This window comes from Azolla caroliniana, unplaced genomic scaffold (genome assembly GCF_043228905.1).
Source record: "Azolla caroliniana isolate FFs.n. ecotype wild unplaced genomic scaffold, voAzoCaro1.0.p SCAF_4, whole genome shotgun sequence".
NCBI lineage: Eukaryota > Viridiplantae > Streptophyta > Polypodiopsida > Salviniales > Salviniaceae > Azolla > Azolla caroliniana.
This window is the reverse complement of record NW_028230439.1, coordinates 894,508-920,225: the sequence shown is the minus strand read 5'-3', so window position 1 is coordinate 920,225 and position 25,718 is coordinate 894,508. Positions and strand designations below refer to the sequence as shown.

General features: G+C 36.7%; 3 protein-coding genes across 5 annotated transcripts; 2 read left to right on the top strand and 1 right to left on the bottom strand.

Annotated features, from left to right (window-relative positions):
• The first annotated feature begins 2,996 nt into the window (after positions 1 to 2,996).
• Positions 2,997 to 9,917, top strand: LOC147864666 (exocyst complex component EXO70A1-like). Of its 2 annotated transcripts, none has more exons than XM_087318779.1 (13): positions 2,997 to 3,184; positions 4,385 to 4,447; positions 4,567 to 4,662; positions 5,566 to 5,771; positions 5,957 to 6,214; positions 7,066 to 7,204; positions 7,294 to 7,506; positions 8,302 to 8,510; positions 8,604 to 8,804; positions 8,887 to 8,986; positions 9,091 to 9,179; positions 9,379 to 9,525; positions 9,613 to 9,917. In XM_087318779.1, the coding sequence occupies exons 1-13, from the start codon at positions 3,050 to 3,052 to the stop codon at positions 9,716 to 9,718; spliced, it is 1,962 nt and encodes a 653-aa protein (XP_087174905.1). In that variant the 5' UTR covers positions 2,997 to 3,049; the 3' UTR covers positions 9,719 to 9,917. The 2 variants fall into 2 exon arrangements, with proteins under 2 accessions (XP_087174905.1, XP_087174906.1); XM_087318780.1 differs by having other exon boundaries at positions 3,120 to 3,184; positions 4,559 to 4,662.
• Positions 9,918 to 13,065: 3,148 nt separating this feature from the next.
• On the top strand, positions 13,066 to 14,496 carry LOC147864665 (uncharacterized). 2 transcript variants are annotated; one of them, XM_087317743.1, is made up of 3 exons: positions 13,066 to 13,181; positions 13,331 to 13,521; positions 13,992 to 14,496. In XM_087317743.1, exons 1-3 carry the CDS (start codon positions 13,163 to 13,165, stop codon positions 14,283 to 14,285), a joined length of 504 nt encoding a protein of 167 aa, XP_087173869.1. In that variant the 5' UTR covers positions 13,066 to 13,162; the 3' UTR covers positions 14,286 to 14,496. The 2 variants fall into 2 exon arrangements, with proteins under 2 accessions (XP_087173869.1, XP_087173870.1); XM_087317744.1 differs by having other exon boundaries at positions 13,996 to 14,158.
• A 4,048-nt stretch (positions 14,497 to 18,544) lies between these two features.
• On the bottom strand, positions 18,545 to 20,871 carry LOC147864664 (serine/threonine-protein kinase STY13-like). Its single transcript, XM_087318778.1, has 2 exons — positions 19,811 to 20,871; positions 18,545 to 19,154 (listed from the first exon to the last, which is right to left on the bottom strand). The coding sequence occupies exons 1-2, from the start codon at positions 20,725 to 20,727 to the stop codon at positions 18,812 to 18,814; spliced, it is 1,260 nt and encodes a 419-aa protein (XP_087174904.1). The 5' UTR covers positions 20,728 to 20,871; the 3' UTR covers positions 18,545 to 18,811.
• Between the last annotated feature and the right edge of the window lie 4,847 nt (positions 20,872 to 25,718).

Genomic DNA, 25,718 nt, shown 5'->3' with positions numbered 1-25,718 from the left:
AGATTGCCACATAAATCAACCATTTTCGAGCACTCTATGAGCACGACCCTCGCCTCCCACCATAATCATCCATTGACATCCATTCCAACCAACATGGGTATTGCCACTTGGGGGCTCTGTCTCCAACAGATGCTCCCCCTCCTTCAACAAGCTAGCTCTCGAAAACTACAAGTCACACAACAACGCCAGGAGCAGCACTACGATGTGGGTCAAATTACCCCAACTTATGCTAATGGAATCAAAGTCCTTGTTTCTCTCAGGGGGGGAATGTGGTGTGCATGTGTTCCTTTGTGCCACCCTTTTAGCACACCCTTTTTAGCATGCATGTACCTAAGCCAACCCACCCTTTTAGCACATCCTTTTTAGCACGCATGTACCTAAGCCAACCCAAATGGGTACCTTTGTATCGACTATAAATTGAACAAGAAGTTAGGAGCTAAGTAGGTTGGTTTTGATCTCTTATGTGCATTTCACAATATGTATGTATTTATCTATTTATTTATATTTATATGTAAGTTTTTTTCATCAAACCATGTCTCATAGGAATAACATCCAATGTCCTCTCGCTCCTACGACATTGGTTGCCCTTGTACAACCACCCATAATACTTATCTGTATACGCTACTCAAGAATATACAAGCAATAATCGTTTTAAGATTTGTTTTCATATTTCCATTGCAAAATCACAACTCCACAAACAATGTTTAGTAGTCTACATTGGCTACATACAAAAATTACACATATTGTATGCATTCACCCCTTTTCTCCACTCATCATTTGGGTATAGCTTTATGAATCAACAATCATCTAGTACATTCAAATTTCCTACCCATTTTAGATGGGCACGGTTTTGTTTGGGTTTGGTCTGGTTAATAGCCTGGTTTGAAAGTGTAATGCCTTTACGGTTGCTAAACCATGACATAGAGTTAAAAAATGGCTTATAAGGTTATTTGACAATCATTAATGTTCGTTCTTATTTATTTTCGTAATGATCGGTTCTTAAATATTTAAGTCATAACTTTTTTCCTGACTCAAAATTAGTTCAAGTCAACATCTTTCATTTCAAACTTCAAACACTTTATGGAATTTTCTCGAGCAAAGACCAATATAAACACATTGCGATTGTGGTTTAACGCGTTTTCATTACACAATTTTGATTGCACTTATGCATTTCCAAGCCATAAATGGTTATTATATATTATATAGTTATCCTTGATGAGGGCAACCTTTCACCACGTGCAAACTTCAATGAAGCATTCTATGACTTAAATATAAACATGGAATATATTATTCTGGATAATCATGTAGAGGATGGTATGTTTAGTAAAGCAACTTCAAAATAAAAATTACTCATAGTTTATTACCTTTTGTGAACATTGTGGTTTACTAATTTTATGAAACTATGATGTATTATTTTTCATGTTATATGACCGTTAAAACTTTGTTTTCATATATTTTAACTTTATGTTTTTCAAAATTATTCTTTATGCAATTTATTGCTAAACAATTCATGATTAAAACGTTATTGTTTTAAATCTTTTTGGTTTGAGGATCTCGTAAATAATTTCAAAGCTTGGTTTAAGTTTCTAGTATTTATAACGGTTTGAATATGAAACTTCCTAACCATATCAGCCAAATAGAATCGTCATTAATTGCCCCTATTTGAACCCTTTGCACTGAACCGACAACAATGTAGCCCCTAGAATAGTTAAGTAAGAACACACTTAGCAATATAATATTGACAAATGAAAGAAGTTTTAAATCCACTCGCATGTGCAAACCTTTACCAATGCCATAGAAAGTTGCAAACCAACAAATAAATCTACTTGACCCTCTAAGGTAAAATGTATTGATAACTAGAATGAAATAGGTAAACAAGTTGTTGTGTTCCCTCCATAGATGCAACTTTCACTTTTAATGAAGAAATTTTTAGCTTCAAACAATCCAAGCTAATTGTTAAGGCCACAAACCTATGATGGTCCTTCTTGAAAAGTCAAAGATCCTTCCCACATAATATCACAAAAGGGTAAAGATTATTGTAGATCAAAATTGTTGAATCAACAAGAAGGAGATCGTAAGTGTAGATAGTGGATAGTTTGTTACAAGAGAAGTATTGTATAGTTTGCATACTAGACGAAGAAGAGTAATATGTGCTTGTCCGCACCAACTATATGTTTTCAAAGCATTTGCAACAACATGCAAAATCAGCCCCAAGTAAACATGACAATAATATGCAATCCTCAACAGGCAACTCCCTTGCCTTGTTTTATTTTTTTGCACCGTGTCATATTAAATGATATTTGTATATAACACAAAATCATTGCCCAATGTAACCAACCATGGTTTGGAATGATGCAATTCCAATCTATTTATTTGGGATGATACAATCAATTCAGTTTACTTATATGTTCTCGAGTTGTCTTTCATCCAATAAGAAACATGTCTTTGGGAATCCGGGTTCATTTGCATACTAAGCCCATATTCTCATATTACCTTTGAGAAAGATAATAAATATTTTCATTTATGTGCTACTATATCACGTAAAACTTGTATGCAATTCGCGAGGCAAACAAAACGAGCCCTACGAGGTGTGGATTTTACGAGGCTCGAAAGTATTCCGTATTCGTGTCGGCGAATACCCAAAGATGTAGATATGTTAGAGCCGCATAGAATGAATTACCTTGAGCAATCGAGATGTTTCTTTTTCATCACAGTATTGAGAACTGCGACGATAAGGATGAAGCCTAGTAGGGAGCACTAACCCCCCCCCCCCCCCCCCCCCCCCGAGCTGAGCCGACAAAACGCAAAACCATTAAAAACGGTTTAGTGGTTCGGCTCAGGCTTGAGCCGAGCCGTGGCCGACTCCTAGAGGCAAGGCTGGGCGTTGCCACCTGCTTTGGCTGCCACGGACAGAGAGTGTGGTGTTGCAGAGTGCCATCCTTCGTTTCTTGGCCTTTGCTTTGGCCATTCCATGCCATGTATGCCCATCATAGCAGGCAGAGGATGGAGGTACCGAGAGCAGCTCCTGCAGGGGTAGGGGAGGCTGGAGATGGCGGGCACCACCATCTTATGTGATCTGGAAGAACGTGCACGCTCCCTCAGGGACAGCCTGCGACTTGCCGGCTCCAGCACCATCCGTGCGCACACGCAACCCTCGCTTCCAATCTGCACTTCTTCGGCCCAGGTATGGATCACGTATACAGAGATGGAGAGAGAAAGAGAGAGGGGAAGGGTGTTTGGCCTATTTGGTTCAGGAATTTGAACTTAATGCCACCAAGGTCTCGACTCCGTTACCAACTAAGAGCACAGCACACCTAACATGTCAGTCTGCGCGCAAGTTAATGGACATGCATGCTATAGTATATCTGGCACAAACATTACACCAAATTCTCAACTATAATATATAGTATACCAACTAAGAGCACTAACATTACATGGGTACTTGGTAGCACAACACCGGCAACAAAGGCTGCATTCTTGCCCACAAGACGGTGTTTGGAATCCTCATTGTTGATGGATTGTGGCATGATCCTCATCAAGTTTGGCACTAATGTGGGCTGTGAATGGTCTTTGTACATATCTGGTTTGTGCTACATTGGAAACAGGCCAATCGTTGGAAACATGATATGAAAAGGGGGGGCACTCCCCCATTTGAGTTAAGTGTCTACATGTATATATATATATGAAAGTTTCTAGGTTGTTATTGACATATGGACTTCCTAGACGAGTTGATGGGGGAGAGAGAAACTCAGAGGCCAAACACATGTAGTTCAGTTGGGTAGGGTTGTCCAGCAGGGACTCGAAGTGTTACCCTCTGCAGTCCATACAATCATCTAGTGAAAGTAGTGAATTGAGGAAATGTTTATGGGTAAATAAAACTTTCAGTCCCCAGTAGAGTATAGCCTATGAAAGGTGGCGTTTTCCTATCTTCCTTGCATGATAAGGATACACTTTTTGTCAAGTGACGATGCAAAGTCCATGAAATCTATACTTTGGCATTGCCCTTGCTTGGATGCTGCCTATTAGATCTCTATACTTGCATTGCCCTTGCTTGGATGGCATCTATTAGATCCTGATATTGACTTCAGGTGACAGTAGCATAGTGACTAGTTGGAAGTGAATGTGCATTTTCATAGGCTTGATCTCCTGACTTTACAAATGTTGTTCAATGTTCTTGGGGATGTATAAGATATTTTAACGATAGCATGAGAAAAGATCATAAGCTTAAAAAGAACAATTTACCAGCCACCATTACAGTGTACATTGTTACATAACGCGTTACCGTCTAAAAGTAGATATTGAGATTCAATATCTAAGAGTACCCAAAGTTGGAATTTATGCATAAATAGGCAATCATGACTAAACCACATATTTGTTGAAACAGGATTCTGACAGAGAACACATTTGCAATGATGTGAGAAACATTCTGAATGATCAGAGGTTTTTGGTATAAATCATGTTCATTTTCATCAGAGTTTTTTAATTTCACTGTTATCTAGAGTCTATAAAGAAGCATTAGAGTTCTTTAATAGTGTAGGTTTATTGCTTACTCTGTTAGTAATGCAGGTTCATCCCTATAAATTTAGAAAAGCCCATCAGAACATCAATAACACTTTGAAGGCTTTGGAAACAATTCTGGAGCATTTTGATCTTTACCGTAAGGTAAAGAACTGATGCTTAAGTTTCACAATTCTTCTTAGGCTCTTCTATTAGTTAGAAAATGATTAATGAAGGGTTAAGACACCGTGATAATGAGAAGATAGGATCAGAACAATGCTGTGAACAATGCCAACAAAGTTCAGTGAAAGATACAAATATTTTTGCATTTCGAATGTAATTAGATTATGTGAACATTCAATGCATCAAAGTTAATTTTGTAGAAAGTAAAAATATTCACTTCCTCAAAATAATTACACTATGAGATACACAGTCCTAGGAAAACTGTGCCAGCAAATTGTTTGAATAATGATTCACATTTAATTTTAATTTTGGCTTCTGTGTTCTCCAACCTTTTGTTTTATGAGGTGATGTTCTATAGGTAGTTGTTTCATATGGTCGATGTTTACTCGACTCTAGACTGCAACTCTGTGTTTATGGGAAACTTTCAAGTAGCCATTGAAAAGAATACGAAAATTCTGGCAGCAAATCTTTTGAACAATAATTCACATTTAATTTTCATTTTGGCCTCTCTGTTCTACAAACTTTTGTTTTATGTGCTCAATATTTATTTGTCCACAGGTGATGTTCTATAAGTAGTTGTTTCATATGGTCAATGTTTACATGACTCTAGCCTGCAACCTGGGTTTATGGGAAACTTTCAAGTAGCCATTGAAAAGAATAAGAAAATTACAGTGATTTAATTGTATTTTCAAATCATGGGTACAATAGAACCTACAATCTAGATATACTTTACCATATCTGAGATTTTATAAGCTGAGTTGCTAGTGAGTCCTTCATAAGCCATTTACATTTTCAAAATGATGGTAACCCAATCTTCTCTGCTCATGAAATTATAAGCTTCAGATTTATTTTCTCGTGAAATTCGAGACATGTTGTTCTCCGCAGGTCCACTTTAAAGTTGCAGTTGACCCACAGACAGATTTTGATGGCTATATGAAAACTGTTGATGAGTTACAGAAAGCTATTATATTTTTCAACAACAAGAGTTGGCTGAAGGGCAGTCGGGAAACTTTGCACAATGCTGAGGCCTCATTACGTAAAGCTATGCAAAAACTAGAGAAACTGTTCAAATACACACTTACAATAAACAGGTCCAAAAGTATGTCTTTTGAAGCTAACTAGAGAACTTTTAGAGATCATGCAGAACATAAGTTCCTTCAACCTAACACCTGGATAACTCAATAATGTCACTGTTAGAACTGCAATTTCCATGGTTTTAAGAATTATATAACCACGTTACAATAATGTGACAAGATGATCTTTTACTTATATGCAGCACTATAATAGAACCAGCAAACCTTGTCAAACTTTTATACAATATATCAAGTCAGTCAAACAATATGGTCAGAACTAATCCTGATGGCTCATGCAAGGCTGTGGATGATGGCTTTGAAGGATATTTGGAAATCCCACATGAGAACTGGAAAATTGAAATCCCTGTGCTTCTTTCACCAGGTTGTCTCTTTTGTCTCCATGAGATTGCAAGGCGAATGATTGCTGCTGGTCATGCTCAAGACTGCCTTAATGCATATAGGTACTTATAACAAAGCAATCAATCAGAGATACAGGAAAATCATAAATTAGATTTAGAGTGGCTTTGATTCTTAAGCAACTGGTCAATGTAGGGAACTAGAGATCATCTGCTTATGTACATGGGATGAGATGTGTAACTGAGAGAGAGAGAGAGAGAGAGAGAGAGAGAGAACTCGTTTTTACATAACATAGCATCAATCATTCATATCTTTCCTTAAACCACCCATGAAACACTCTCTAGATTATTACAAGTGTTCACAGACTTGTGTACACCTTAACTGAGATAAAGATTTACTAAAAAATTGCAAATAAAATCCATATATTGAATCACATGCTTTAAAGGTTGAATATAATAAAGTCTATCAACTATGCCATATTGTAGGAGGCTTACAAGCTACCTATGCCAACGACTCATCATGATTCATATGCAGTCCTGACCATTATTCCTGTTCCTATTGTCCTCATAATCATCCTATTATTCTGGTGAAACAATGACAATGATGATAGTTGCCTTACTGATGTTTAATGTTATACTAGATTTTTTATTTGTCGATGAATACTATTATCAGGGTTCTCACAATCATGTTAGAAATTAGATCATAAATGATGTTATATCTTTTAAACATGGTAAAAAGAAGATGAAGAGTGAGTTTGTATTTTCTCATTGTACCTGGAAGAAATGAAATAACATAAGAATACTGTCTGACTAATTAATTGAGCAAAACTAATGTATGACTCTATATACAATCTAACAATGAAATTTTTTTAGCCAAATTTCTTTTTGTTAAATTGAAATCTCCAAGAGAGATGTGGGACAAAAGAGAGCAAGAGAGAAATGTGTGTACCTGGCAGGGAGATACGTTTGCCAATTCTAGAAGACATGCTTCAGAAGCTTGGTGTTGAAATTATAGGGACAAAACATAGACAAGGCACTTCATTTGAAAGGATAGAAGCAAAGGTTGGAGAGTGGCCTAAGCATTTACATGTATATGTAAGTGAACATTTGTTCTATATTGGACGCCCTGAGTTATGTAATTTATGGTAAATCTTCATAGCCTGACTTAAAAAATTAGACTGCAGGTTCACTTTCTTTTGTCAGGGGAAAGAAAATTATGTAACAAGATATTTTATAAGCTTGGTCAATATAAAGAGAAATGTTTTGTTGACACGACCAAAAATATTATAGCTGCACTCCTCAATTCTGCTGATAAATTCATGGACAGCAAGAAACATTTTGATAACCTCTTACCAATCCTGAGCATGTATAAGGCTATGCATGATACTCTACCTCAGGTAATCTTCTGGATTTCCTTTTGTAGACACACAACTATAGTATGCGAGGGTAGATATTACTAGAATTCAACATTTTAGGTTCTACTAAATATGAAGTCATCAAATTACTTTGGTTGTCTTTTATTTCTCAGAAAAATACTTTCCTGAGTTCTATCTTATTCTTGTACCATTATTCATTTACCTTGTCAAAACAATTATTTGTTTTATAGATTTATGAAGAAAGTTCTGTTTTTCTTGCAGTAAATTTCTGCATGGATCTAGATAATTAGATAATACAAAGTCACTAAATCCTGAATCACGATTGGTAGTTTAATAGGTTTGAGTAATGAGATAGATTTCATTTGTCGATTGTCTTATTTTGTACTTTGTATCCCTGTAAAATATTGTATATATGTTTGTCAATGTTTGTGTGAATATGGATGCAGATAAATAATACACATATTCCTAAAGACATTTCTCTTCATCAGTGCTAGACTTCTTTGACTGATTCAACCCGTTAGTGAAAGCAATAACAAGAAAGCATGCGTGATATCTTTTGCTTTCTGAGGTGGGATGTAATATTTTCATTTCCCTATAATTCTGTATGTTGTATTGAACACTTATGTTGAGGAAATCCATGGTTAAGGGAAACCTGAAATTCTAGTGTGCACCAATTGAAATGCTTCAAAGACCAGATAGATGTTTGATATAATACATAATCCTCAGGGTTATTTAGTAAATGTAGAGTGTCCAAAGAGGAAAATAGTTACATCTAGTGTTCAGTTTGCTCTTTAGTACTGACCAATTGAACTGTAGATAAATGCAATGTTTCAAGCAAGTGAAGGTGCAATAGTGCTTCGCAGATTCAAGGATACACTTTTCAGACTTGGTGAGACTGCTTCAGATACCCTAAATAAATTTGAAGAGACTATAGAAAGAGATGCCTCTTCAAAGATCAGCATGCAAGATGGCACTGTTCACCCTCTAAGTATCCATGTGCTTAATCAAGTGAAAATTATTTGCGAGTAAGTCCTTATATTAAAAATTCATTATGCACATGAGCAGTTTTCTTGAAAGTTTGTGTAATAACTGTGTGAAACAAGAGCTTCTGTTTGCAGTCATCATGACATATTGGAACATATCATAAGCAAGGATGCAAATAAACATAAGAGCTCCATCACAGTGAGGAAATCTCTTAGTCAAATTCTGACCACACTACTGTGTATTCTTTATGGCAAGTCAAAGAACTATAGAGATTCTGCATTAGCACAAATTTTTCTCATGAACAATATCCAGTGCATGATTTACACTGTTCAAAGGTAGGTACATTTTATGTGATATATACCTTTTTAATATTTATGGTTCTTTAGAAAGCAATTCAAACCATTTCTTGGAGTGTAGGTGTTATGGCAAATTCTTATTGGGAGAAGATTGGTTACAAGAGCATCAATCATTACTTCAAATCCATGGGACCAGCTATCAGCATGCATCTTGGGAGAAGGTGTGTCTGATGCATTTAGTACAAAAATGTTTTATGATAAGTTAAAATAAATAACCACATTTTTAGGCATGATGTTTAAGGCTGATAACTTCACAATAAGACAGGCTCTGCAATGCTTGAGTTTAAAAGGCTTATTGAGTGATGGTGGTCATGAAACTGGAAATTTAATATCGAGGTCTCTCTTGAAGGGAAGGTGACTTATCATAACAAAATTTTATTTGATAAGACTTTAATTTGTGATGTGTTCTTTGTTGAAAAAAGGAATACACTAGATTTATTGAGATATATTCCAATTTAGTTATAATACGTTCATTCTGCTTGCAGATGCAAATAATTCAATGTGGTGTTGTGTTGCATTGATTGTGAAAGATTCCAGTGTGTTATGTTTTCAGATTTAAAGCATTCAATCATATAGTTAAGGAGGTACACCAGTGTCAAACACGGTGGATAATACCTGATGCTGATTTAAGGAAGGCATTGCAAGATGCAGTAATGGAGAGTATAGTGCCAGCCTATGCCTTATTCTTAAAACGATTCAGGTTTTTAACTCATTCTGTATCCTTTTTCTGTGGCTTGATCAAGGAAAACGAAGTCTGATTTAATTTTGCTATATTCTATTCACACAGTGAAATAATGCAGAAAACCAAGTATCCTAAAAGAAAGTACATCAAATACACAGTGGAGGAGCTAAAGATTCTTTTAGCTGAACTCTTTGAGGGCAAAACTGTTTGATGACTGGCTTTGTTCATAAAAGAGTGCTATTAGCTGCAAACTTTTTCCTTCTTGTTTTTCTACGTCCAAACTTTCTACACAATGATCTTATCCTGGATATGTTTACTTGGCTTACATGTTTTGATGTCTGAAAGAATGCTAAAGTAAGGTATTTAATATGCGAGTGTTGATGGTTAAATTATAATGCTGTACTTTTTGATGTTTTGATTTGATGAAAAAGTTCTTGTGGCTAATATAATCATTTGATTCAATCTTTGCTAGTCTTGTTTAGTTAACAATTTATGAAACGGTACAAAGCATGCAAGTTAATGCCCTGAGATCTTTACATTTGAAATGTACACGATGTATACATACTTAAAACCGGCATCAAACTCGCCTCCAATCATAGAGCCAATTGCTCACCACCGATTAGAGAGCCAGCAACTAGCCGTCTGACAGCAACCTTAAGAGCTTGTGTTCCATATCACCAACTCACACCATATACGTGTGCATGGAGAGCTTCCTAGAATATCAGTATGGGGATTACGTGAGCCAAAGTGAGTCTTATTATTGATGCTCACTTATGAAATGGAATGTTCAGAACTGATCTATTAACACTGGCAGACTTCTGTAAACTACAAGCACCCATCCAGATATTTAGGGAGTTAGTAATGGTTTGATTTTCATATTTTAAACAGATACAAAATCAACTCCCAGTCATGGACACATTATGCAAATAATGACCAATGAGACAAGTCCAGTGTACGAATTGTCCAATGTTAAGGTTTTCTTTTTATTGATTCTTTTTCTAATCAGCTTCTCATGGGCAGGAGTTGATGATCAATATCGATTGGATCTTTTCTTTACTTTTTTATTATAAAATGCGATGAGAGAGTACTCATTGCGACAAAAGCAGGGAGAGCAAGTTCTGGTTGCTTCATAGATGAGAGAGTATTCATTGCGACAAAAGCAGGGAGAGCAAGGTCTGGTTGCTTCATAGATGAGTCAGTAGAGATGTGTGAAAAGGGTAGTTCTGCAATTCTCAATTTTGTAGTTCCCATATTCGAATGTGTTCGGTTGGCAGCTGGCAAGTTTGGAACATGTGGTTTAGAACCAATGTTTTATGGCTAGAGGTATGGGAAACTATAGGAAGAGAGTTTAGTTCTTTACTACAAAATAATCCCGTTTCGCTAACAATCATGCGTTTTTCCTTGTCCTGCAATTTCTTTGATATATCAATATCACATTTCAAGGTTGCCATGGCAGAGCATGAAACTTACCTGGATGATAGGGATGTCCATGGCTAACATTAGGAGGACATGCTTCCATCTGATTTTGTCACTAGCACAACCCACGTCTCGAAGATACACCCATGCATGTTATCTTTTTTTGGCAATCTTGCAATCATGGTTGTTTGCGGTCATTGGTTGAAACGTTGTTGTATGCCTTGCGTTATCAAGTTTTTGTCACAGCCATGAGGTTTCTCTGCTTAAATTCTTTCCCAATGTTTGATAAAGAAGAATATGAGGAGACAAATATCAGCTCATGGTTTACAAAGTGGATGACCTTCTCTGATATGAATCAGATGATGACACTTGTCATGCCAGTCAAACATAGCATGGGGGCCTCCATTTGTATTATAAGCAAATTGCATGCAAATAGACAAGATTGAAAGCTAAATGAAATTCATGGGGAAAAAAAACGTTCAATGTGTACTCGTACAGGTTAAGGTTAGTCAGTCTTACACAAATCGAAGTCTTCACAAATAGTATTGCATGTAGTATACATCTTTAGAATACTAATGGAACAGGTTGTGCAATATTATGTTTCAGCATTCCATAGTATCCCAAATGTGTGTAGCATATATTCAAGAAGGTTGGTGGGTTATCTCATTGTTACTGGGGATGATATGCTAAGTGTGTATTAGAGGATATACATATTGTTAGTGGTTTTAATTAAATTTAGTCGTGGTTGCATAGCTTACCAATTTCTCCCATATTATATTTGAGCTTTCATTGATGCATCTCTTGCATTTCAATTTATCATGAATATATATGGTTAGGTATGTAAAGGATATCAGAATTGCTCTCAATCCTTGGTGTTCTAGTGTCAAAATATAAGACATTTCCTATGTATAGCTAGAGTCATTATATCCTATATAAAGTTTGAGCTGCAAGTACCTACCTACATAATTTCCTTTAAGGGACCCTATTACATGACTAGGTCATTCCTTAACAGTGTGTGGAAGGTTAGAGAACAATCCACGACGACCAACCCGAAAAGAAAAGCTGCCTCTTGAACATGTCAAGGATCACTACTAATTGAAAAGCCACCTCATGCATTAAGGTCACACTCCACGATATTTAGGAAACCTAGACCTTTTATTTTTGTTTCAACATGGAGAACTTGAATTTACCTATATTTGTAAAAATCATTATGTTTAGATGACTAACCTTAACCTCCACGGAGATACTATAGCTCGAGCCAATTTTCTTCCTTGTCACCGTCGTCATTACTTTCATGTGGTTTAGCTTGCATTCTTTGTGATGTGAAACGGGGCTTTGGGGCAGATGTGAGGAGACTCATTAGTTATGCATATTTTTCCCTAAATAGGTTTGTTAGTTTTGAGCATTAGCTTCAATGCAATGTTTTACCTTTGATCACAATGAAAATCTGGTTCAATTATGTCCATCTATACTGATGTTATTTAGGATGAACACCTAACCAGTAGTTGTAAGATAATTCCAAAATGTCTTATGTAAAACCTTTGGCTTACATGTCATCGATAGTGATTTTTGTAGCGAATAAGGAACTATCCAATAAGTTTGAAGGTATGGTTGTGATTGCATGTTGAACAAATTTTAATGAAATTGAGTTCTATCATTTGTATGATGACCCAAGATGTTTTATGTGAAAACAAGCGTTAATATACATAGATACCTACTGCATGTAGAAAATATCAAAATGATTTGCTTGTATTTCCCTAAATATCAACACACATATATACATAAGCCTCTCTAGCTTCAAAATTGTCCCTTGTAAATGTTCATCTGAACTCTACCCCCCTCCTACATACATACAAACATACATAGTATGAACCATACGTACCATACTCTCATTCTCATTCGAGAATGTTTCAATCATTCGAGTGTGGTAAACACCCTCGAAGTATGGTAAATACCATACTTTTGTATTCATGATTTTTATTATAAGGTAAAAAATTGTTTTAGTTAAAGGAAGTTAACATAAGAATGTTTCGATAACATACGCATTCGTATGGGAACAGAATGTTTGCCAATGCATTCGAGTATATTACGTAGATGTATCTGAATAGAAGAACCAGAAGTTGGATATGGAGTTTCGAACATCTGTCAATCGATCCATAGCTCTGCTTCTTCTTCTTCTTCTTCTTCCACAACACATCTCTCTTCCTTCCGAATTCCCGCCCACCTCTCAACAGAAGAAATGTCTGATCCTCTTCAAGGTAACAAACCCTATCTCCTCCTCCTCTGCAGCCCTTCTGCGTCGGTCTTTTCTTAACTCCCCCTTTTTTTTCGAATTTGTTTTTTGGTTTCCTTTGCTGCTCCTACCTTCCTTTTTCATTTTTTTTGCTGTTTTCATGAACGAAAACAGATGTGAAGTTGCCTCCTGAAGCCACAGTTGTGGCATTTGAGCCCGCCATTGCTCCCCTCAGAGTACCTCTTCCTGCAAACCAAGACGACGACCCTTCTTCCGAGGGGCCTTTCATTCTCGCATTCAAAGATGAAGAGGCGTGGTTACGTGCTTGGCAGGGTTGTGAGGTCAAAGTAGCTCGAGAATGTGAGGTAATAGGATTTCTTCCCATGTCCAGAGAAAGCAGATGTCGTATTAAGAGAACGGATCTGCATATTAAGAGCAATAAATTTTTCCATGGAGGCTCTCAATGATATCGGAACATAGCACATTGATTGGGCTTGTTGGCATGCAAGCAGGTGCACATTAACGTTAGTTGTGAACACTTTCACCTTTTGATATGACCATTCTCACATGTTGAGATCAATTTCATGCTGTTCTGTTCTCAGTCTCAGCACACCGGCCAAAGCTCTTATCTTGATCTTGTGTCTGAAAAACTGGGATTACCGATGAGCTGCTGTCATGATAACACGATAGAGTTTACCCCAGTTGCATTGATTTCCCACACCCATACCATAGTGTTAGGCATACTTTGTATGACTTATGGATACTTTGGATGTCTTTTACATTGATATTTCTTTCTTGCTTTAGCCTAATGTTATTCTTCGTTTTGATACGGAAGGCAGGTGCAAGAATCGGTTGCTCTGTAAGTGCAACGAAGGAGTGTAAATCCCCATGGTGGCATATGGCATTTCCATTCCTCAAGAAGTCAGGTGGTAGAAGTGAGGACAGGGAGGCATGTGAGGAAGCACACATGGAACGTTGCGTAGCTGATGCAGAAGAGAAGTGCTCAGTGTATGCTAAAGATATATGTAAGGAGTCATTTGGCAATGCGAGGATTGTGAACTCAGATAGCTCTTCATCTGAACATGGCTATAGATGTGTGAAGAGATCATCGTGGCGAGAGGCTCTTTGATCCGGTGAGGGAAAAATAATGAGGTGAGGGAAAAATAATGAGAAAGCACTGCATACTTTTTGGATGGGATGAATTTGACTGAAATGAAATGAAATGGATATCTTTTATGCCTGTCTAAAGATTTTAAGCTGGAAACCAATTTCTCTTCACATGTAACTATGCTGTAAAGGTGTTCATTGAGGTAAATATATCAATTGAGACTTTTATCTAGCATGCTTGTGCACAAAGTTTAGGGCTGGTTCATATTATATCAGTCTGACTATATTAAGAAGTGCATCTCCAGTCTTGCTTATTAATAAGCTCTCTCAACATCTGATCAAAGTTATACATCATTCCTGAAAGGTCACAATAAAAGCAAGGATAGTAAAATTGGATTAAAGACTAGGCATCCCAATTTCTCTATTCTCTCCTCTATAATTGTTGAGAAACAGATCTTGCTCATCTAGGATTGGGGGTGCATTTATTTCAATTGATATGCTTTATGTTATTTAGATCAAATGATTTGTTGGATGGTATTGATTTTGGACAGTTGTTGACTGTCATGCACTTGTATCGTGCAAGGCGTCAACCTTAGTTCTTGAACAAAACTTGGAAAGATGGCATAGCAACACATGGGATGACATAGGCCTCTCTCAGGCACCGAAGTCTGTGATAACGAAATATATAGAGAGAGTCCTTTGTGAAGGAACTCAGCATGCCAATGAGCTTAGTGTCCATGCACACATACACATTGATCTTCACTACAATGGAGAAATGATCGTTTTGATGAACTCCAACATACATTTACAATGAGCACCTCTTGCAAGAAAGCTTGTCTATGTGTTACATAGGTACAATCAAATGTCCTCCAAGTGAACGATATTTTGCTAACTGCAAGGGGTAGCCCCCACTTTCCAAATCATACTTAACACATTGATCTTCACAACAATGGAGGAATGATATCTTGATAAACTCCTCTAATATGCATTACAATCGCCTCCTGCAAGAAAGCCTCTCTCTCTCTCTCTCTCTCTCTCTCTCTCAGTTTTACATAGATACAATCAAATGTCTTCCAAGTGAATGATATTTTACTAACTGCAAGGTGTATGCTCCACTTTCTAAACATCATACATCAGGCCCTTGACTTCAAAGGAGTGTCGTGCCCACATTTCCAGAGCATTGATCAAATTATGAATAGAGGTACATACTAAAATCTTCTCCAAAAACTTGGTCAACCAAGTTGCTTGATTTGTGTAAAAGATTACTACAATAGTTAACCATTGAGTGCATCATTCAGCTAATTTATACTGACAAACTAAATAATTGCCCCTATACGCATAACTTGTCATAAGAAATCATTTGTGGACATCACTTTTCACTACCAAAGAGACATATGATCTTACAAAGATCACTAATAGTATCACTACTTGGATTGCTCTCATCACAAAATACATTCCACTCATTCTGCAACACATCCAGGATCTATTCATACATTTGACATTAGCAAGTGCCTTGTCCACGTTCCTTGCACATAACCATCTCTAGAATTCACATTTCCTTTCTCCTAAAAGTACAGGTATGCCATCACTATAATCCTGCCAAATATGGCATATGCATTTTGTTGAGGCATTGAGGGATTAAGTGTTGACAACTAAATAGGGTGTGATGGTAACATTGCCCAGGTGTGGTGACCTTGTCATTTTTTTCAAAGCAACTTCTAATGCTCATTCACATGTACAATAACTTGTATGATCTTAAATATGAGAACTCGTGAACCACAAAAACCTAGATAAGATGTAATGATTGGGCATTTCATACTATCTTGGTGATTAAGAAACTAGTATCACTTCATACTATGCCTAACGCTTAAAAAGCAACCACTATGTATGGATGGCGAAAATATGAGCACACCAATAGAGGAGAGGATGAGTTAAAAAGAGAACTTGGGTTGAGTGATCATGAAGAAGTTCCTTGGTGCCCATATAAAAACATTTTATGGAAAACATAAAAAAAAAGTGCCTAGTATAAACATTAATATGAAAACCATTGCGCTTAATATTGGAAATCAGTTTGATGCCACATTGCAACAACTAACCAAGCATCCTAAGGGAGGAACTAGAGTCATAAAGGACACACATGGATAAATGATCAAGCTCAAAAGTGTGGCTAGTCTCCCATTTGGCCTAATATAAGCAATAAATGGTGAAGAGATGCAAGACCCTACATTCATGCAAACATTATGAGTATCCTTTAGAACTACATGTATCATAGTTTTGTCATGGAAAGCAATCCAGTGAAGATACAAGTTGTTACTCATTCACAATATAGTATTATTTCTCTTTCATGATCTTGTTACATTTTCTTGTTCAAAGCTCTTCAAATATATGGTCTATTTGATACATCATAGTATGATGAATCATAATTATATAATTATCCTAAATAAATAACATACATATGTAGGTCGGCATGATTTTGTTTTCTTCTATAGGTAGCATAAAAACAAGGCTGCAAGCCACTTCACGATGTACAACGGAGAATAAAACATAACATACGCGTAAATCATAAACAGGGTAAGAGGAATGCGTCAAAACATTATTTGCACACATGTTTGTACATGCATTTTCCTTGATGCCTTTTTCTTGTAAGGAAAGGAGGCACAAGTTGATGGTGCAATTTTATTGACCATTTTTCTCGTACAAAGGAATTGTCAATGTCCATTGAATACTTGGATGTAAATCATCTCCAATAGACACAAGGAAAAGGAGTTATTTGCAAAAGAAGAACTAAAATCGTGTGCATTAAATTCCTTGCAATCACGCATAATATTTATAAGAAACTATGAAATAACTACACCTCTAGTGGACTCACAGTTGTGCAAACGCAATGAGAAGAGAAAGGTAGAAGGATTAGATGAATTATTTTATTGTATGCTCTAAAGGCAATACACCATTTTGTTTATTTTGGAGATGAAGTTATTTAGTGGTAAATGTGCATATGTAAATCATGCCTTAACAAGCAAGGCAAGTGGGACTTCTATATAATATCATACGTGAATGCAACACCTAACCTAACGTAGAGGGCCTCACATCTAACCATCTAAATAAAGGAGGAGACCACATTTAGAAAAGAGAACACCATATACGTGAAGTTTAATACATTGAAGTATTGGGTTGCATTTATGTCTCCTATCACATATTCTAGCTATCTCTTGTTTGTTGTTAATCTACTCTTGTTACTCGCACGCAATCTTCAACCAAAATTAGTTGGGCCAAGGTTTCTTGAGAGAGCTAGAATACTAAATCTTAAATCTAAGCCCTCATACAAAGAACCAAAAATATGTAGCCTAGCGAAATAAGAGCCAAGATTTATAATGTACATTGTTCAATATTTTACTTAGGTTATTGTGTATAAGAATTCAAAACTATCAAAGGTGAGTGAAAGTTTTGGTTAACATATTACTTGATGCATGCCTATTATTGATGCGTCAAATTCTCGAATATTTCAATTGGTACATAAGTGGAAGGAAAACAAATATACAATGGTATTTTTGTTCTTTAGGTGTCATAATTCTTATAGATTGGAAGTTATGATATGACATGTCAAGAAGTCATGTTTTGAAAGTAAATTGATGTTGCTCTTGTAGTATGACATTAAGGATATTCCATTGTAATTGTTGTTTGTGAAGTTTTGAAAATATTTATTCCTTCTTCAAGGTTCCTAACATTAACTCCTTGATCTTCTGAATAAATTTTGTCTCTAACATTCATCCAAGTATGAATACCAATATGGCAAGAGAATAATGCTAATTTCGGATAACCTTATGAAATGGTTTTTCATTTTTCTTTATAACCACTCAAAAGTTGTCTGAAAGCCAGAGAAATGAGATGCTAATAACTAGTGCTTTTAATCAGGAATTGAACAACACACTTTCAAAGTCCAAAGCTAACGCTTTGATCCAGGCAAAACATAGTAATTAGATATAGAAAAAATACAAGAAAAAAAGCCTCTTCACAGGGACAGTAAATTGTAAAAAGATTCAGCTCTCACATCAACATTTCAACAAAATTGGCATAATTTAATACCAACTATGAAGTTACTCATGTTTTCTAGAGCATCATCAAAGAAACAAAACACCAGATCAGTTAAAAGCATGTCGATCTGTATGGCAGAAAAGCTCCTGCTCCCAACATATCTTATGAGGAAGTAGCCATAGCTAGTGATGACACTCCCAAATGAGTAACAATATACAGGTTATGTAAGGTTCAGACATCTGAGTGAGTAAAAAAACAATAATGATTTGAATAGTTACATATCACAAGTGTCAAGCTGTTCTTATCTGATTTTCAGCAACCATGTGTAATAAAAAAACACATACAGGCGTGGACAAATATTCAGGCTAAAAACACATACCACACCAATGAAAACAATAAAATGGCCTTGCCAAATATACATACGAAATACACATTTCCCCTTGCATAATAGGTCTTTTTCTTGTGTAGAAATGATGAAAATCCCCAAATTAGAATCACAAAACTCAATATTATATATTAATCTAAAGTGCACGGACTAAGAAAGCAAGCGCAGCCTCGAAACTTTGCAGTTCCAACTGAATTTGTGATTCCAAGCTGGGCATCTTCTAGAAGGGTCACCACTTCAGAGAAGGATGGCCTCGCCTCTGCATTCGCATCCCAGCAACTTGTCATGATCCTGGAGAGCGAGGGGAGGCAGTCAGGCGGAATATCGGGCCTTACACCTCTCACCACTGCTGATGCTGCCTGTACTGGGCTCATCCTCCCAAACGGAATATTGCCAGTCACAAGCTCCCACAACACAATGCCAAAACTGTATACATCCACCTTATGGGTGTAGGATCTGTTTTGCATCATCTCGCTGCACATTTGAACAAGACAAAGAAATGTAATTACAATGCAAGAAAAAGAAGCCCATTGTGGGGTTTTATAGCAAGACCTATAACTTATATGGCGATTATTTAGAAAATAAACATGGCATCTGTGTCAAAGAACAGATAGATATAAGCATCTACGAGGATTAAAACAATCTACAAAGGACAGGGTTATGCAGTTCCTGTTCTCCTAAGATCTGTGGATGCCAAAATGTGGACTTAGGCTTGTGTGAGCTAGCTGATAATTCATGTGCTACTCTCAAATCCAATCAGATGATCACATTGCTTTGCATGTCTCATTTATCACACAAAGAAGAAATTATGCCTAATGACAGAATGAACATGGAGAAATAGGTGGAAAACTGGAGGCGTGAATTCATCTTTGAGCATTCAGTAAGCTGTTTCTTCTGTTAGAAAAGCATACCGATACACTGGAATAGGGCACCAATTATAGCTCTGACGAATTAAATACGATACCCTAACAAAACATTTCCTTTGCTGTGAAAATTAAACGATATATAGTTTAGATTTTTATAAATTTATTTTCATGACCGTTAAATGTTTACAATATAAAAATAGTTTGATATAATTTTCCAATTGGTTCTATAAAGTTTTAAAAAATCAAAGAATAGGGGAAACTCACGGTGCCATCCATCGGTAAGTTCCTGTTTCTGGTGTCATATCTTCAGTTTGCACCTCAATCCTGGCAACTCCAAAATCAGCGATTTTTATTGATTTGGCAGCCATAAGCAAGTTATCTGACTTCAAATCACGATGAATAACATTGAATTTATGCAAGTACTCCATCCCTCGTGCAATATCCAGAGCATATCTTAGTGCGAGTCTAAGAGAGGGTGCTCGATTCTTTGCAAGAGAAGTTCGCAAAGAGCCTTCTCTGATATACTCGGTTACAATACACCACACTCCAGGCTTTTGACATGCACCAATGAAACGAACCACATTCTCATGCCTCAAACTAGATAACATAATCACTTCTTGTACAAATTGTTGTTCCAAGGCTTGGGCCTTCGCGATGTCTTGAAGAGGCCGCTCAAGTATCTTCACAGCGACAATTTCTCCATTATATGAAGCTTTGTAGATCTTCCCAAAGGCACCTTGAGCAAAGGCAGGGCCCATAATGCTAAGCCGGGAAGCATCAATTGTCCACTGCTCATAGTCCACTAACCCCTCTGAAGCATAACGATCATCCACGAGAGCATTTACAAGGGCATCATCACTCGTCGAGTGTGTTACCCGATTCCGATGCACGACACTGAGATTTACAAAGGGTCGAGTTCTCGCAGCAGGTGAGAGGATATGTGTCCTTGAGTTGTTTGAGGCTACGCTACTGTATACAGACCCGTCATTATTTGTTGATTCGGCATTATACATAGATCCATTGTCGTACAGTGAGCCTTCATTATGCATAGAAGTATCAGTGATTGGCAGATGTTGGCTATCAACTGACATATCTGAGGTTTCGCAAAGCCTGATGTAATCGTCATCATCAGTTTTTATCTGCTCAAAAAAAACTCCACCTCCTCCATTATGTTTTGCCATTTCACTCACATACTGCTTTTGCAGGAACGCCAGAGAACTATGTAGTCGCCCCTAGTATAGAAAGCCCTAACAGAAACCGTAACAAACAGAGCGCCCACAATAGACGCTCCTAATCAAATTCAGTGTCTGTGTCCAAATTTCTTCCTGAGAATAAAAAGCAATCAAATCAGAAAATACTAAACAGAAAACAAGTAAATACAAAACCAAAATCAGAAAATCCCGAATCTCAGTATGGGAATACCCTCAAGCTAAACCAGAAAGCTTTTATAAAAAATCAGTAAACACAAACTTACCGTCAGTAAACACAAATTCAAAATTCAGAAAACCCTAAACAGAAAAATTCACTGTCAGAAAACCGTAAACTAGAAATAGAGAAACCCTAAACCAAAACTTGAAACCCAGAAACCAAAAACCGGAAAAACCTAAACGAAAATTCAGAAAACCCCAACAAAAACGAGCAAAACAAAACATAAAAGCAGAGGCCAGAATGCTCTGACCAATACACAGAAACGCTAAGCCTTAAAAAAAAAAAAAAAAAAAAAAAAAAACAGAAAACTCGGGCTGAAAATCAGAGAAAGCAGGGAGCCAAAAATCAGATCAGGAGGGAGTGGATTTATCAGAGGAGGGATGATCATCCACCTGTCAAAACGGTGGTAGTGGGATGTACGGATTTTGAGTAGAAACGCTCTCTGCGGGGAAAAGAGGGGGTGGGAAGGGGAGAATCGAAGGTGTGTGTGGGCCGGGGGAGGAGAAGTGGAGGTGAGGGAGCAGCCTTCTGCGGAAGGGAGGGAGCTGTGGAGATCTCTCTGCTAGTAGTGGTAATGGTGTGGCGCTGCTGCAGTAGCTTTGACGTTACAGAAGAAGAAGAAGAAGAAGAAGAAGGAAGAGAAACAGAGACCCACAGAGAATGAGAGAGAGAGAGAGAGAGAGAGAGAGCTCCTAATGTCCGTGTTCACACTGGAAGGGTCAGTGGAAACTTCGCACCCCCCACAAAACATAAACACTTCATACAATCCAATCCAATCCATTGCAATGCCTTCCCACTCTTCCGACCGCGACCCTACACACTTTTGGCCACTTACGATGACCGAAACACTCCGACACTCAAACGTGTGTCACGTTTCAGTGTCGGTGCACGCACGCATGACCTCCTCTCTACACCCAGTTTCATGTAACCGTAACGCTCATCGATGTTCGATGCATGCGCTTTATTTATGACCTCCTTTCTTCACCCAGTTTTTCACGTAACACTCCTCGATGTATGAAACGACCGGTCCGACTGGCCGTATAGAGAGAAGCATTCCCCCTCTTTCTGTTTTGTTGGATCGCATCTCCTGTTGCGACACGCATCCCCACGCACACATGTTCCAGCAAACCAACAAGTGAAAAGATGACTGATCACGTTGCCCTTACATTGAAACGGTCTACATTACCCACATTGCACTATAGTGTGTAGATTGCCTTTGCTATTACCTCCCTCCTCGTCTCCCCGACCAACCTATTCAATCCAAGGTAATTGTTGTTTATGGATTGAAAAAGTTACCGAGTAAAATTTCCTAGAGGTAACGCCAGTTGATACATCTCCTACGTTGAGCAGAGGGGTTTCCTATTGTGTTTATTGTTTGCTTTAGTCCCCCGTTCAAACTACAGACCAAGTTAAGATATGGAAAATAGTGGCATGTTCATAAATGAGATATCATAGCATGTAAACAAGCTTTTTGAGTCAGTCAATGGTGTAGTACACCAAGGTGGGTTTGCTTTAGAAATTTTCTTTTGGACAACATAATTCACACACATTTTTTTCAACTTAGCTTTAGAAGTTTCTCTTTTTGTCTAAGTGAAATGTTGTACATCCACATTTTGCTTCTCTGGTGATTTATTGTCTAATCAACCATCTTCTTTGTCTATATCGGTATGTTTGCATACATGCCTTACTATAAGGTCATGCACATTAAGAATTTACTCCTAAAACGCATGTCATTACAAATAACTTTCCATGACTTACAACGATGCCGACAAGCTGGAATTCCAAAGAAACCTAAGATGATGATACAACAATAAAAGTTTGCAGATCATAAGCATTACTAGTAACTTCATCTTGTTCCCATATTCAAATACTTGGATTTCAATATGTTGACTACTGAATCTACACTATGGTGCATAAATGTAATGATTCCACATTGTACTTCCGCATGTAATGTCTTTTTCCGATATGTAATTCGAATTACATCACATGTATGTAATTCAAGTTTGTTTTTCCTTGTTTCATGTCTTCAGTCTCCTTTCACATTAGTAGAAAAAGTCGGGTATGCACTTTCATAGTAAGTCATGTTTCATTGAACAATGCATTAAATTAGGTAAAAAACTCAACTATTCTAGAAGATTTACTACATGACCCTACAGAATGTACGAGTTGAACAAGTGACATGGTCTCCATCAACCACCTTACCAACTAAGCTCTATCCCCTCTCCATGCCATAAAAGTATTTTACATATATACACGACAATACAAGAGCCCACTCTTGACCCTATTATAAACACGAGGATCGTTACATGAACATAATTCCTATATGGTAATGTGACAGAAATGATTCTTGATGTGTTGGTTTTATCATTGATGCAATATCACAAGGTTTTTAGCTCAAAATCAAGTCATCGTTTGCTTCAATTTATACTATTAATACTCCACAAAATGTGTTTTAAGTTTTATTTGACATCCCCTCTCATGCAAATATTTGTATGTTGTTTTAGAAGTTAACGCATTTATCTTTTAGAAGAGCTTTTGTGAGGCTAAAAGTAGTTTGGTCTTTAGTTTTGGTATACTTTAGATCTATGACCTCTTCAATCACCTTTTCACGAACATAATACAACTTGAATTATTTTAGCAATTTTTGGGTGGGCCTTGTATGTGGACTTGTATGTGTTTGGGTGCTTGAGATTTTGGATTTTTCCCCAACACAATAGTCTAGCCTATATACCCTCAAAAGATTTGAATGGGCCTCTACACAATACCTTCAAGGTCTTTGACCAACAACTCCATCCACACAACTTCATAGATTTCTTGTGCAATGACTCTACATTTAGCCTTGCTTGTGCTTAACACAATTATTGATGTTTCTTTGACATCCACGACTTCTTTACCTTATGCTTTATCTACTGCATGATCATGATATAACTCATGAGATACCATATTGTTAATATATATAAATTAAAATTTATTGTCTTTGACAAAATTGAACATCCTATTGATCGCAACTATGTATGTTTGTTTCCTAAATGCTCACATAAATTGAACAACATATGCAACATCTAGTCTTGACATCAATTTCCGACTATTTGTTTACACGTTTTTGCATAATCAATTCAACAACCTTATTTCTCCTCAAGATTTGCATTTATCTCCATGACTAGTTTAATAGGTTTGCATATCATATCATTTCCACATACATTCATCATTTACTCGTTTTGATGGAAAATGGAACCACTAGGGCATTTCGCGCCTTCAAACCAAGAAAACACCTTACGCTCTCCTAAAGTTTTCAATTCAAAGTCATATACCAAATCCCTATTTAAGTTTAGTTTGAGATCGTCAAGAAAACCTGAATCATTTTGATAATGTTAAAGACGCTAACACAAGTTATATATTTTATTTAAAACTTGTATTTTGTAAATAATCTTGTCATACCATGTTCGTGATGCTTGGTTCAATCCCTGTAAAGCACACATACAATGTTATCACCACATACATATCCTTGTATTAATTCCATCCATAGATTTTCATTGAAACTCTAATTCAAAAAGAAAGAGTTTTTTTTGCCATCATGGAAAATATGGCATTTTAGATCTTATACAAGACCATTTCTCAACATGAAGAAATGTTTCATCATATTTAGACCTTCTGATCGTGCATAGTTCTCAGCAACAAGTCATGCTTTATAATTTGGAGTCATACCATTGTAACAATATTTTACCTTATAAACCCATGCATGCACAATATTACTTTGATCGTTTTGTCTTAACACTAATTCCCATGTGTTGTTTTTTCTTCGATGCATCCACTTCTTCTTGTATTCCTTTGTGCCATTCTTTTTTACAAAATGTTACCTCAAGATGAGTTGATTCCAAATTGCAATGTTCAATTTTTAAAGTATCCAATGTTTTGCAAATAGTGAATGACAAGTTACCCCTATCGACAGCTTTTCACACTCATTGTGATCTACGTGGCTCGAACCCAACACCATGTTTGTTATCGGGGTATTTTTTTTCTTTATGTGATTCGTCTTCTTATTTTTCTTCTTTCTTTTCCATAACTTCTTGTGGTGGTTGTACCCACAACTCACACTTTATATCGTGAAACTCATGCTTTCATCAAATTTGATATCATGAGACACCTTTTTTGGCCTTTTGGATTTTTAAGTTATAATATAAGGCATTGATATCTATTTTTACATTATCGACTTCAGAAAATTATGTTTTCACGTCGTTATATAGTGATAATCGTGATTAATAGAATGCCAAGTATAGTCATTACAAGCAATACTCCTTTCACGTCGTTATATAGTGATAATCGTGATTAATAGAATGCCAAGTATAGTCATTACAAGCAATACTCCTTTAAATGAGTTATTTGTTGGACGAAGTCATAGACTTGAACTCTACCAAAGCAATTTTAATCCATTAACGCTATGACTTCGTCCAACAAATAACTCATTTAAAAGAGTATTGCTTGTAATGACTATAATTGGCATTCTATTAATCACGATTATCACTATATAACGGCATAGATTTGTGCCCAAAACAACAGTCAATATTCATTTCAAGCATCACTCTAAGATATGTCTTTTTTTGTGTTAAAATTTCCCTTTCATCTCAATAGTATACCTTGGTCTGATTTTTCCCGTTTTTCCTACTTAGGTACACTCAAAAACCATATGACATATATTCACCATCACAACTTGTGTTAGCTATGGATTTCAAGTTACCAAAATTTT